This window comes from Raphanus sativus, chromosome 9 (assembly GCF_000801105.2).
Source record: "Raphanus sativus cultivar WK10039 chromosome 9, ASM80110v3, whole genome shotgun sequence".
Lineage (NCBI taxonomy): Eukaryota > Viridiplantae > Streptophyta > Magnoliopsida > Brassicales > Brassicaceae > Raphanus > Raphanus sativus.
This window is the reverse complement of record NC_079519.1, coordinates 28,869,456-28,882,132: the sequence shown is the minus strand read 5'-3', so window position 1 is coordinate 28,882,132 and position 12,677 is coordinate 28,869,456. Positions and strand designations below refer to the sequence as shown.

The 12,677-nt window shown below is 30.8% G+C and overlaps 1 protein-coding gene and 1 long non-coding RNA gene across 2 annotated transcripts; one reads left to right on the top strand and one right to left on the bottom strand.

Moving 5' to 3' along the window:
- Positions 1-959: 959 nt before the first annotated feature.
- Positions 960-3,545, top strand: LOC108827213 (uncharacterized). The gene is made up of 2 exons (XR_001945627.2): positions 960-1,100; positions 2,619-3,545. It is a non-coding gene; the product is annotated as an uncharacterized LOC108827213 (long non-coding RNA).
- Positions 2,326-5,872, bottom strand: LOC108827212 (NAC domain-containing protein 26). The gene is made up of 4 exons (XM_018600572.2): positions 5,713-5,872; positions 4,386-4,588; positions 4,024-4,295; positions 2,326-3,373 (listed from the first exon to the last, which is right to left on the bottom strand). The coding sequence occupies exons 2-4, from the start codon at positions 4,543-4,545 to the stop codon at positions 2,609-2,611; spliced, it is 1,197 nt and encodes a 398-aa protein (XP_018456074.1). The 5' UTR covers positions 4,546-4,588; positions 5,713-5,872; the 3' UTR covers positions 2,326-2,608.
- Between the last annotated feature and the right edge of the window lie 6,805 nt (positions 5,873-12,677).

Here is a 12,677-nt window from a genome sequence, read left to right as displayed (position 1 = left end):
CCGTCGGACCGTTGTAATTTCGTGGACTTGGCCCATTTTATTTAATAAAAACCATTGACGGAAAAAAAAAACAAGTTTCTTATAAAGAATTCCATTCAAAAAATGTTTCTTTTACCAATCAAAATCTTTAGTACCACCACTTCAGTTTGAAATATTTCTTGAACTAATTAAGAAATATTTTTTCTTAATTTTCTTTTGCTGTTATAGACATTAAAAAAAAGATCGATGGTATCCGATGGTTTCCCTTGGACCGGGACTGTTGTGTGTCAATCCCATAGAGCATGCCCAAAACATGATGTTCCTTCACAAATTTAAAATTAAATGATCAATTTACTAATCACTGATTTTCTTATTATGTAATATTAATCGTGTGTATTGGTTATTGAGGAAAATATATAGTCTGTTGTTCTTTTCACACAAACAAATTATCAAAAATAAAGTATAGTATTCCCAACAAAAGAGATGAACTTGTATAATTTATTCGTGAAAATATAATATAACTCGTAATACATAATTTGTATCTCCTAGCTAACTGCAAATGCAAATACATGTGATGGTCGAAAAACTCAAATTCGGTACATTGAATCTTACATATATAATTATATTGAATCTTACATAGTTTGAGGTTAAAATCCAAACACATGTATAAGTTGCCCTGCAATAGTCAAATGTATTATTACTTATATAACATGTGATCTTCCAAATTATGTTTAAGATAGTGTCTTTTCTAATAGCTAATGACTTCGAGGAAAAAAAATGATGTTACCTTTTATATATTGTCTTTTCTGCCTCCCTTGAATTAAACATTATAATTAAAAATTCCTTACGACAAAGCTTGCTTTTGTTTTGTTTTGTTTTGTTTTTCTTGGACAAAGCATGCTTTGGTTATCTTCCTTTTCCGGCGGCTTATATCTCTCTCTATATATGTATATTCTCGATCCAACATGTCATAAGCTCAAAAAAATTTACAACTACATTGAGGTTCTTCAAGCCATGCATTTTACTTATCTTTTACACTCATTTACATACCTAATATATCTGGGTTTCCCTCTTTCGAGCTTCGTGCAAGTTGTTTCTCATCAACAACAGCTGAAATAATGGTAAGTCAATCTAAATTAAACTCAGTTGGTAAATTAATTATGAATATTTTGGATGTATTTATAAAAATGTGCAAGTCAATTCATATTAAACTGTGGTTTATATATAATTCACAAGTTAAACATGTCTTTCTCAAAATACGTTCTTGTGCGCTTTTTCTTTTCTTTTCTTATAATGGAAATGTGTTGGTAGTGTCGAATAAATTGAAAGACTTCACGATCTCTTTGATTTGGCTTTGTAAGTAATCCAATTGTGAATACATAGGAGTATCAAAAAATTTCTAATATTCTTTTTGGATTCACTTTATTAATTTTAAAGAAAATTTAGAAACGAATAATTTTTATGTGACTTAAACCAAACAAAACCAAAAAAAAAGCAAAAGAAAGAAAATGAGAGACATGAATCGGGTATACATCAAAGTATGAATAAAGAAACTAGAAGTATAAATTCTTATTAAACTATATATATATACTTTAAAAATTAATACTAAATAAATTAATAAATACGATGAATTAATAAATTTATCCGGGATTGTACCGGCGTAAAAGATAATATAATTCAACAAGATAATATTATTTAGAAACTCTTAGATAAATATATAGTCTCATTAAAATCATAAATTAATAATTATCATATATATATATATATATTTTATATATACATACATAAATATTATTTTGTTTATCTATATTAAAAATGTATTCCATTTCTAACTTTATTTGTTTTATTTTTCTATTGAACTACACATAAACGTAAATTTGTGTTCTATAATATTCATTTATCATACACAATATATCAAATCTATAAAGTTTAGCCATGAATGAAATATTCTTTTCATTTTTCTAAAGTAAAAATATTTTAAAAATATAAATTAAAAGTTTTTTTAAAAATTAATATCTCTATACATTAATAAATTATCATAAGTCTCAATTTTATTAATTTATGAAAAAATTACTATATTTCTCCCTTGCTACAAGGATTGGTTTCACATTTAAACCATCATTCATATGGATATACATTCATGATCCATACAAACATAGATACATATACATGCATATATGCCTGCATACACGCAATTTTTGCAATGCATATATTATATACATTTAATACAATACTGAAACAAGAATCATCGAGATAAAATACCATATTATTTAAGTTTTTTTCGATAAACTTTATCGGCTGATCTGGTCGGTTCCGAAAGGAGCGCATTTAGTATTATAGAGTGAATTAACCTGAAATCGTACCATGCTGCCTATCCGAATTCAAAATACCTTACAACTAATGTCAGGGAATTGAGTGGCCATAGTTGTTATATGCCAACATGCAAACCACTTGGAGCGATACCCTGTTCTTTAGGTCTTTATTATGTACAAAACCTCTATATATCGGGAAATAACTCCATGTTCTTTCCAACTTAATTATAAACTGGTCTCCACCATCATTAGATCACAGCACTAGTGTGCATGTATATTTCACATATATTCATCTTGCATCCTCTTCTTTTTTATCACTATTTCCAGAGATCAATCTGATAACTCGAAGAACTAAAACCAGCATGAGCATTTGCATGCTCTTCTCCCATATCGAAAACCCTTTCCGAATCATTCTCCAGCAGATTCATTCCCTGATGCATTTGATAATCAGTGTTTCTTGCGTCCATCTTGTTGTTATTTTGATGAGTAGAAGCAGAAGCTGGGGCTGCAACCTCCTCGTTGCTTAGCTGTGAAGCAACGAACTTATCGAGAACTCTCCAATCGGTATTCACTTGGTCATCTTGATCGTAATAAACAGATCTAAAACTTTGACTCCCTTGTTGAAATTGTTCCTGGTGAGTGAGAGTTGATGATTGCTGCAACTTACCAATATTTCTTGTGTTATTACCGTTGTTGCTTGATCCATAAGGTAGAGAGTTGCAGTTACTGTTAGGGGTTTCAAGCTGGGGAATCTGGTGGAAAATAGATTCATGAAGATGATGATTTTGTTGTTGATGTTGTACCATGTGATTGTAATGTAGCTCCAACTCTTTCTTGCATTGCAAGTTAGGATTGTTGTTGTGTGTACAAGCTGAAGACGCATTGAGGCCATAGGGAAATGGCTGCTGGTGATGATGATGATTGTGAAGAGTCCGACTTGGGGGGTTGGAATGGAGCTCGGAGGCCATGAAAGAGAGATGGTCGTCGTACCAATTAGAAGGCGAAGATTCATAATCTTCCATTCTCCTCATTGTTGCCGCCAATCTCTTTTTGAAGACCCTACACACCACCCATCCTTCTTCCTGCACATAAATATCACATGTACATCACCTCAAATAGTGATTAGATATTCAGGAAAGTGAACGGTGACATGTTAATTGGCATGTTAACTGTAGTGGACAATGAAATTTGAATTTGGATATGATGACAAATTTAGTGAACTTTTAATATGTAAGTTATGTTTATGATTGTAAACTTTAGTACACTTTGGATCGAAAAGGGAACAGCGGTTCTCATTTGTAACATGCTTGCCTTGCACTTGTTATAACATGTAAGATAAAGATCATCGACATTGATGATCTCTCAAAGAATTTCTTATCAATATAAATAAATAAGAAAGAGAGAGAGAGAGTGTGTGTGTATGAGAGATTATATTTTTTTAGAGACTCTTTATTTGTCAATTTCTTAGTAACTCACATTATTTAACAATTTAAAGTTGGGATGGGACGACTTATGCTTGTTTTGTTGGTTAAAAGACTCATGCATGTTCTTAACATTGTTAACAAATGCTGATGCTCTAAGAACTTTTATGAAAGGTTAAGGATGGACTTTGGATAAACTGCATCCGACATAGAGACGCTATGCGCATGTCTTGTAAAATATTTTGGAGATATTTTTCTTGTAAAATTAAACTAGATATGATTTAATGATTTTCTTGGATCAATATACATACCTGAGGAGCTCCATTTTCATTGATTTCTAAACGATACTCGTGCATGATCCAGTCCGATTTCTGTCCATTTGGGGCTCTTCCTTTGTAAAACACGAGTGTTTTCCTCATACCGATAAGACCATGTCTCAAATATATAGACTTGTCTCTTCCAGTGGCTTTCCAGAATCCTGCTTTTGTCGCTCTATTGGTTCGAGTTCCCGTGGGATACTTCTTGTCTTTATGGCTAAAGAAGTACCATTCACTTTGCTCTTCGTTTCCTATTTTGCATAACTCTATAGTTTTATAAAAAAACATAACAATTAAGCCTTTCTATAAATTAACAAGGATCATTACAGAGAAATAACATGATTTCCGGACCAAACCTTGAAGATCCCATGGCTCAATCTTGTAGAGATCAACGTCTTTGATGAAATCGATTTCTATTCTCTTTGATGCAACCTTTTTCCTTAGGTAGTAGTCTACAAGTTCTTCATCGGTTGGATGAAACCTGAAGCCAGGAGGTACACGTGTAAAGGAATCCATCCTTTAATCGTTATACTCGATCTCGGTAGGTATTGAGATTAACCTGCTTAAGATATGAAAACATTGAATGTTCAATTTTCCATCAATGAAGAATTGCTATAGAACGCTTTAATATATGATCTAGTGATAGATCGTTTCAACTAATTCTCAGAAACTAACAAGGGTTTATAGCTCCGTTTAGCTTACAGACAATATGATAAACAATATAACTTAAACACATGTGATCTAGTGATAGATCGTCTCAACTAAAATTTCCGGAAACTAATTAGGGTTATGGCTCGGACTTATAGACATATGGTAAACAAGTACAAGTAAAACATAGTGAATGTGCACACATGAACATTATATTATATTATGCATTCATTTGTGTCAAGGATTTTCCAGCTAACTATATTGTGATTACAAGTTAGTGTCTTTATATCTTTTCGGAAACAAAAAAAAACTATATACGTACATCTTAAGAAAGATGGAAAATACAAATATCCGATTAACCCCATCAAATGAGATTAGATTCATAGTACTCTTGAACATGGAAGAGAAATAAATAAAATAATCAATGGTTTCTTATTAACATATGGTAGTTATCAAAAGAAAAAGAAAGGATATGGTAATAGAATGAAGAATTATCCCGTCTTAAAATCATGCTAGATATAATGAAAACTGCATATGTGAACTTCTTGGTATCTCAAGGCTGATCATCTCTTTTTATTTTTTTGATCAAAAAAGGCTGATCATCTCATAAAAGTTAATTTTTCTCAGTAATATCTTAGGGAAATCATCTGCTTTCATGTATTTTGCTTAGCTTGTAACAACGGCAAAATTGAGTAGGATGAGAGGACAATAAATCATGATGATGATCATATTTATCATGATAATGGTTTAAAAAGGTAACAAGTTCCAAGAGAAAAAGGTAAATATCTGACTTAAGAAAAACCCAAAACTTAGAGACAGAGAGATGATCAAAGATTGAGTATAACCTTCAAAGAAAGTTAGGCTCTATACATTAGCAAGCTCGAATACAGGCAAATTCAACTCAAACCTTTTAAAAAAGATCCAAGTCTGAGTTATTGTATGTGACTAGATTCTACTGAATCTTCTCTTTTACTAGTAAAGATCGACCACTTCATGAAATACACTATAAAGTTAGGCTAGAGAGAGATGGCTAACCCTAAAGGAGATGTTGTGCAAATGGAGAAGATTTGACAGTTATCATCAGGAATAGCAACCGGAAAGAGATCGAATCCCAAGAGAAAGTTAAGAAAGGGAGAGACGATAGGAAAAGAGAAAAGAAGTAGGATTAAATAAAATCAGATGATGATGGAGGAAGAGAGAAGACACAAGAATAAAAAGTAGACAACCGTGTCCTAATATTTTTTGAATGAAACCGGTGTCCTAATAATCTATACTCTCTCTCTCTCTCTCTCTCTCTCTCTCCTCTCTCTCTCTCTCTCTCTCTCTCTCTCTCTCTCTCTCTCTCTCTCTCTCTCTCTCTCTCTCTCTCTCTCTCTCTCTCTCTCTCTCTCTCTCTCTCTGTCATTCTCAATCATAGTCAATGTCCTTTAACCTCAACTGAAATATCTTTTTATGCAAAAGCTTCGGAGAAATGAGAGGCGGATAAGAGGGCTCAAGCAAGATTTTGAGACAGAGAGATGGATGTCAACCTCTATTACCCATCCACCAGCTCTTGATGGAGACCGGCTAAAGTGTAAAGAAAGATCTATTTCTTGACGAGCATTCACTATTTTTTCATAAACACAACATATCGTGGTGCATCCCGTTCCATCTAGTCTAGAGTTATCATCTTGGCCGATAATTCATGTATCATATGTTGGTCAAATAAAATATCGGAAGTTCTATGGTTTCTACTATATGTTAATGATTTTAACTTTTATGATAACGATGAATATATAGTGGCCCACTAACATACTTTTTGTACAAGGAGCACATAAAAAGAAGAAAATCAAAATATTAATAATAAAAATAAAATAATATATATATATATATATATATATATATGAGTTTGGTTTAGTGTTAAATTTTAATGTTTAGGGTTTAATATTTAGGAGATGGATTACAGATTTAAGGTTTAGAGTAATTAGTTATTTTAACCTTTAATTAATGATAATTCTAAGGTATTGTCCTTTGTCCCCAATGGATATTGTATATATACATAATGTTACTGTTCGAACTCCCCCCCCCTCCCCCCCCAATTATTTACTCTTTGGTTTTTGTAAATCTAATGCATATTTAGGAAATGTAGGTCGATATTTTATTTTGAAATTATTATCTTTGAAATAAAGAAAAATATCGATTGGTTACAATTTTCTCCATTGAATTGTATATGTGGATATCATCTCTCTGAGCTGTTAAATTGTACACATAAGACATAACATAAATTGATGCTACCAATACTATATACAGTTTAAAGATATAAACAATCTGATACGAAAAGTTTCGTATTAATTAAATTACATTTATAATGTTATAACATTTGAATAATATAACAAAGAAAAAAATAAAGTTATATAAATATATTTTGTTAAATTGTCTAGAAGAATTTTTTTTTTGTAACAGAAATTGTCTAGAAGAATTGCTAGCTATATTACAAATGATTACCGAGATGCAGCAACTGAACACACAATTAACAGTTTCCAAAAACAACCTAACAACAACGACAAAAATATCCCAAAGATCCACGATAAACAAACTGTTTGAAATTATGAAAAAATATTGCATGCCGTCAAAGAGTTTCATGTTTCAAATTGTCGACCAAACTTATCTGTTGGCCATTTTTTGTTTCTTTAAGCTTTCTCACATATCGCATATTTGACGAGTAAATTTCACGACGCCACAAGTTTACTTCCTGCGGCAGTAACACTAAGATCTTTTACTTTCAGCGTCGCAGAGATATTTATTTGTGGAATTCAAACAAAAGATTCGAAAGACTTCGAAAGTCTTTATTTATGCAAATTCAAAAGTCACTTTCAAAATATTTATGGTCATATGTATGCATTTTGTATTCATATGATCATTTCCAGCGAAAGTAAGTGTGGAGATCAGATACCTTAATCATTGTCAAAGTGCGTGTATCTCCTTCAAGACTACCCAGTTATATATATATATATATATATCCAATGAAATTAATGTTGGGATTTAGTGAGTCCATGTCTTTATTGATTCAATTATATTATGATATTGTCTTTGGGTTTTAGAAGTAAGTTCGTATGGATTTATTTTTGATTTTTTTTCCAAAATATTTCGTAATAATTTGAATTGGACATCTCTTTATATATTATATTCTCTTTTATTTAATTTTCGATGTGAAACTTAGATTGACATTTCTCACGCTCCCTTCAAATTAAGGACTACATTTATCTCGTGTTCTTTCCTCCAGCGAATTGAGGATTATCCTCCCACAACTGAACTCTCATTTATCTATTTTTCGAATCTCGTGTCCTTTCCTCCCGTGAATGTCAATCTAAGTCTTACATCGGAAATTGGATAATGAGAGTCTAATATATAAAAGATGTCCAATTCTAATTAGTGCAAGTTTTTTGGAAAGGAAAGCAAAAGTAAATTTATGCGGGTTTGCCTCTAAGACCAAAGACAATAACGTACTAATCGGATGATATATAGGTTTACATGGTCTTTAACAAACCCAATAATTGGTATCAGAGCGATTTGATGAAGATCTTCAAGAAGACTAAAATACACTTTGAATAGAAATGAGACCTTTCAAGTCGGAAGAAGAGGTATGTGGTAGAAACATGAAAAGATCATGGAATCTATGATGTTGTGGGAGAACATTCCCAAAAGAACGAGATGTTACGAAAGACACATTTTCAAAGAAATATTGTGATTACTGGTATAAGGTGGTGCCAAGATGATCCCCTGAAGGAAAAATACACTAGATGAAGGTGGTTCTTAGTTTGAGAGGAAATGTTAAATATAAAGAGATATTCAATTCTAATTAGTAAAAAAAAAAATTGGGGAAGAATCCAAAAATAAATTCATGCGGACCAGCTTCTTAAATTCAAAATAGATAATATCATAATAATCAGATAATATAGATTTAGATATGGACTTTCACAATCACAATAATCACTAAGTAATATATACATAAGATAATTTTTAAAGGTAATTTTTGTATTGTATGCTACTATTATTTTATTCACACATTCGTTTTTTTTCCTTTTTCTTTTATATATATTCAAACATTCTATTAGAACATCCTTTGGAAAATCAAAATATTCGGATGGAAGTATACCAGCTAGCGTCCGTTTTGGTTCGATTAATTTGATAAACACAATCTCGAGAAGAAAACTTGAAAGTTTTGACTCGAGTTATAGTCTTCACCCAAAATCAATTTGACAAGTTTGTAACTTTTTCTATATTTTGACAAGATTGTATCCGAATTTCTTCTTTTCTATAATTTGATAAATTTGTATGCATTTTGATAAGCTGTGAGTCAACCAGTAATAGTGTACTTTGGGGCTCACATATGAAAGTTGCTGACGTGGTGGCTGACGGTCCGGCGTGAGATAGGCTTCGATCATTAATCTCACAGTTTGTTCTTGGGTCGTGTGGGTCCCATCCTGTTTTCTCGTTTTCTTCATATGATTTTTTACAAGTTGTAACAAAGCTACCCAACAAGAAAAATTACTTTGGCAAAAAATGTCATGAAAATTTATAAGATTTATATCAATTTCAACTATAAATTATAAAAGTTTTGATGACTTATAAGTCTCCAGCTTATTATAATGAGAAATAATAAAAAAGTTAGGACAGTTCTAAGAAAAATAAAAATAAAGAAAAACTACATTAATTTTCTTTTGGTAACTAACCAACTAACAAATATATAAGATAAAATATTTTGAAATCCAAATTCGCGTATGATATATACATATATATAATACAGTATAGCTTTAGGTTAGGGATGTTCTGCGGCTGAGATTATGGACTTTAGGGCAAAGGTTTATTTTTCTGCTGAACTAAAATCACAACTACAGCGAAATGGCAATGGAGTTTATTCTTATTTAATATGTGCGTTGTTGAAACGAAGCATAGAAGTGAAGCAAAAGCAAAGTCCATGATCCTAGAAAGTAGAAAGTATCATTTTCTTATCCCACCTTGTCTCTTGTCGATTACCTATTTGACATTGGGACTAAATTATTATTATATATTCCACACTTAATGCTATTTTATACTCATGTGTATATATAAAAATAACAATGTAAGTTTTGATGAGTTCCTATTGGCCACCAACCATAAGTGGGATAATTAATCATATATGACTAATTCTATATATTTAATTTAAAATATTTATGATCATTTCTTATTAAATTTATACAGTATTCTCTGATGTTTTTTGTTTCTATTTTATTCACAACACTAAATCTAAAACCATGCATTATACTGACAAAAATGCCAAAATTGTTTTTCGTGTAGATCCTGCTGAAATTTCACGCTATAGTTATGAATTACGAAGTATTATAAATGAATCCATTGATATTTTTATAGTTTAATGTGTACTCAATGTTATGTTTTTTTAGGGCTGTATTATAAAGAAAAATTACAGATATATCTTAAGGAAACTTTTGGACCAAATTTGATGTAAAAAAAAAGAGGGCTGCACTTGTTGAGCCAGGCCCTTTTACAAATGTTAATTTAGAACCTAAAACATATGGCGTTGAAAAGATGGTGTATCAGCACGTTTGGAAAAAGAAAAATTAAAGAAGATGAATTCAATATTTATACTATATTTGGTGAACGAAATAGTATAATATATATTCTATAATTTAACTATTTATCTAAGGTTACCGTACTATTTGAGACATATTTCTATACTATTTCTTAAAAATGTAATAATCTGGTGACTGTCAATATTTGAAAACGGGAGAAATTGTTTATAACTCGGATGTGGGTTGACATTTTCGGGTTAGGATATAGTTTTATCATATGGGTTGAGTTTCACTAACTCATCCTTATTACTCTATTACTTGTATTACTGATATGACCCCATCTATATTGTAATTAGTATATTCTATTCAATAATATAGTAGTACAACATCTATATAACCTTGCTACTAAAGTCCCATGAATTATTGAACGAGAACTAAAGTTTAATTTCTCGTACACTCTAAATGTACTATACTATATCCACCATGTAGTATAGTATTATGAACCTGGTGAATGTCATTATTTGAAAACAGGGGAAACAGTTTATATCTCAGATGTGGGTTGACATTTCCAGGTTAGAGTTTAGTGTTATCATCTGGGTTGGGGTTTCAATGACTCACCCTCGTTGCTCCGTTACTTGTATTAGTGATATGAACCCATCCATGTTGTTGCGTCAGCCTATTCTATTCAATAATATAGTAGTACAACATTCAGATAACCTTACTACTAAAGTCTCCTGAATTATTGAATGAGAACTAAAGTTTAGTTTCATGTACACTCTAAAATTACTATACTATATCCACCATGTAATATATTATTATGAATCTGGTAAATGTCATTATTTGAAAATGGGAGAAACTATTTAAATCTCGGATGTGGGTTGACATTTCCAAGTTAGGGTTTGGTGTTATCATGAATTCCATTCTATTCAATAATTGAATAGTACAACATTCATATAATCTTGCTACTAAAGTCTCCACAATTATTGAACGAGAACTAAAGTTTAGTTCCTCGTACACTCTAAGAGTACTATATTATATCCACCATGTAGTATTAGTATTATGAATCTGGTTAATGTCATTATTTGAAAATGGGGGAAACTATTTATATCTCGGATGTGGATTGACATTTCTAAGTTTGGGTTTAGTGATAACAATTTAGGGTTTAGTATTTAAAAGTTGGGTCTGAGTCAATTTTTTCTATACTATTTATAAATGTTCTATACTATGTGTTTATGTTGAGAATATTGGTAGCATCTTATATAAATTTTGTTTGAGTTTATAGTTCACTTATTTGAGTTTAGATTTAGTAACTAGAGGATTTGTCTAGGTTTTAATATTTAATTGGGTGGGTAAAATTTAATATCTATGTTCTATATTATGGCTGATAAATTTTAAATATATAATAAAAATTTATAGATTACATTTGGTTTATAGTTTACTGATTAGGATATATATTTACTAATTAGAGGTAAAATACTGATGTGGATGATTTTGGTATTGTCGATAAAAATAATGTGCACTAGATTTTGACCGGGAAAAGTGCCTATTCCAACCCGAACAATTTCGATCGTGCCAAATACAATCCGAACAAATAATTAGTGCCAAATACGATCTGAACTTAACTAAAATTCAAAAAACCTACCCGAACTTCTTAAAATATACCTAAATCTACATTGACTCTAACAGAAGTTAGTCAACCGTTAACAAAATAAAACGACGTCGTTTTGATACACGGTGAAAAGTGCATATTTCGACCGGGAAAAGTGCATATTCCAACCCGAACAATTTCGATCGTGCCAAATACAATCCGAACAAATGACCAGTGCCAAATACGACCTGAACTTAATTAAAATTCAAAAAACCTACCCGAACTTCTTAAAATATGCCTAAATCTACATTGACTCTAACAGAAGTTAGTCAACCGTTAACAAAATAAAACAACGTCATTTTGATACACGGTGAAAAGTGCATATTTCGACCCAAACAATTTCGGTGGTGCCAAATACGATCCGAACACATGGTCAGTGCCAGATACGACATGAACTCAATTATAATTAAAAAATTACATGAACTTTTTAAAATATGCATAAATCTACATTGACTCTAACATAAATTAGTCAACTGTTAACAAGATAAAACGACGTTGTTTTGATATATATATTATTAATATATGTTCATTCCAAGACTTAAACAATAATGTGGTACCTTTTTAAAGAGGTACATTAACAACTAGACAAAAATAACTTTTTGAAATATTGTTACAAATTTGAAATTTATATAAACTACTATTTTTTCTTCATCGTATTCAATTTTAAAACTTTGGTGATAATTTTTTCTGATTTATATAAATACATAACATGTTTTCACTTATCATATCTTTAATAAACTTATATCTTACTAAATATAAATAATAAAATATTTATAATTACACAATCTTAGATATACCTAAAA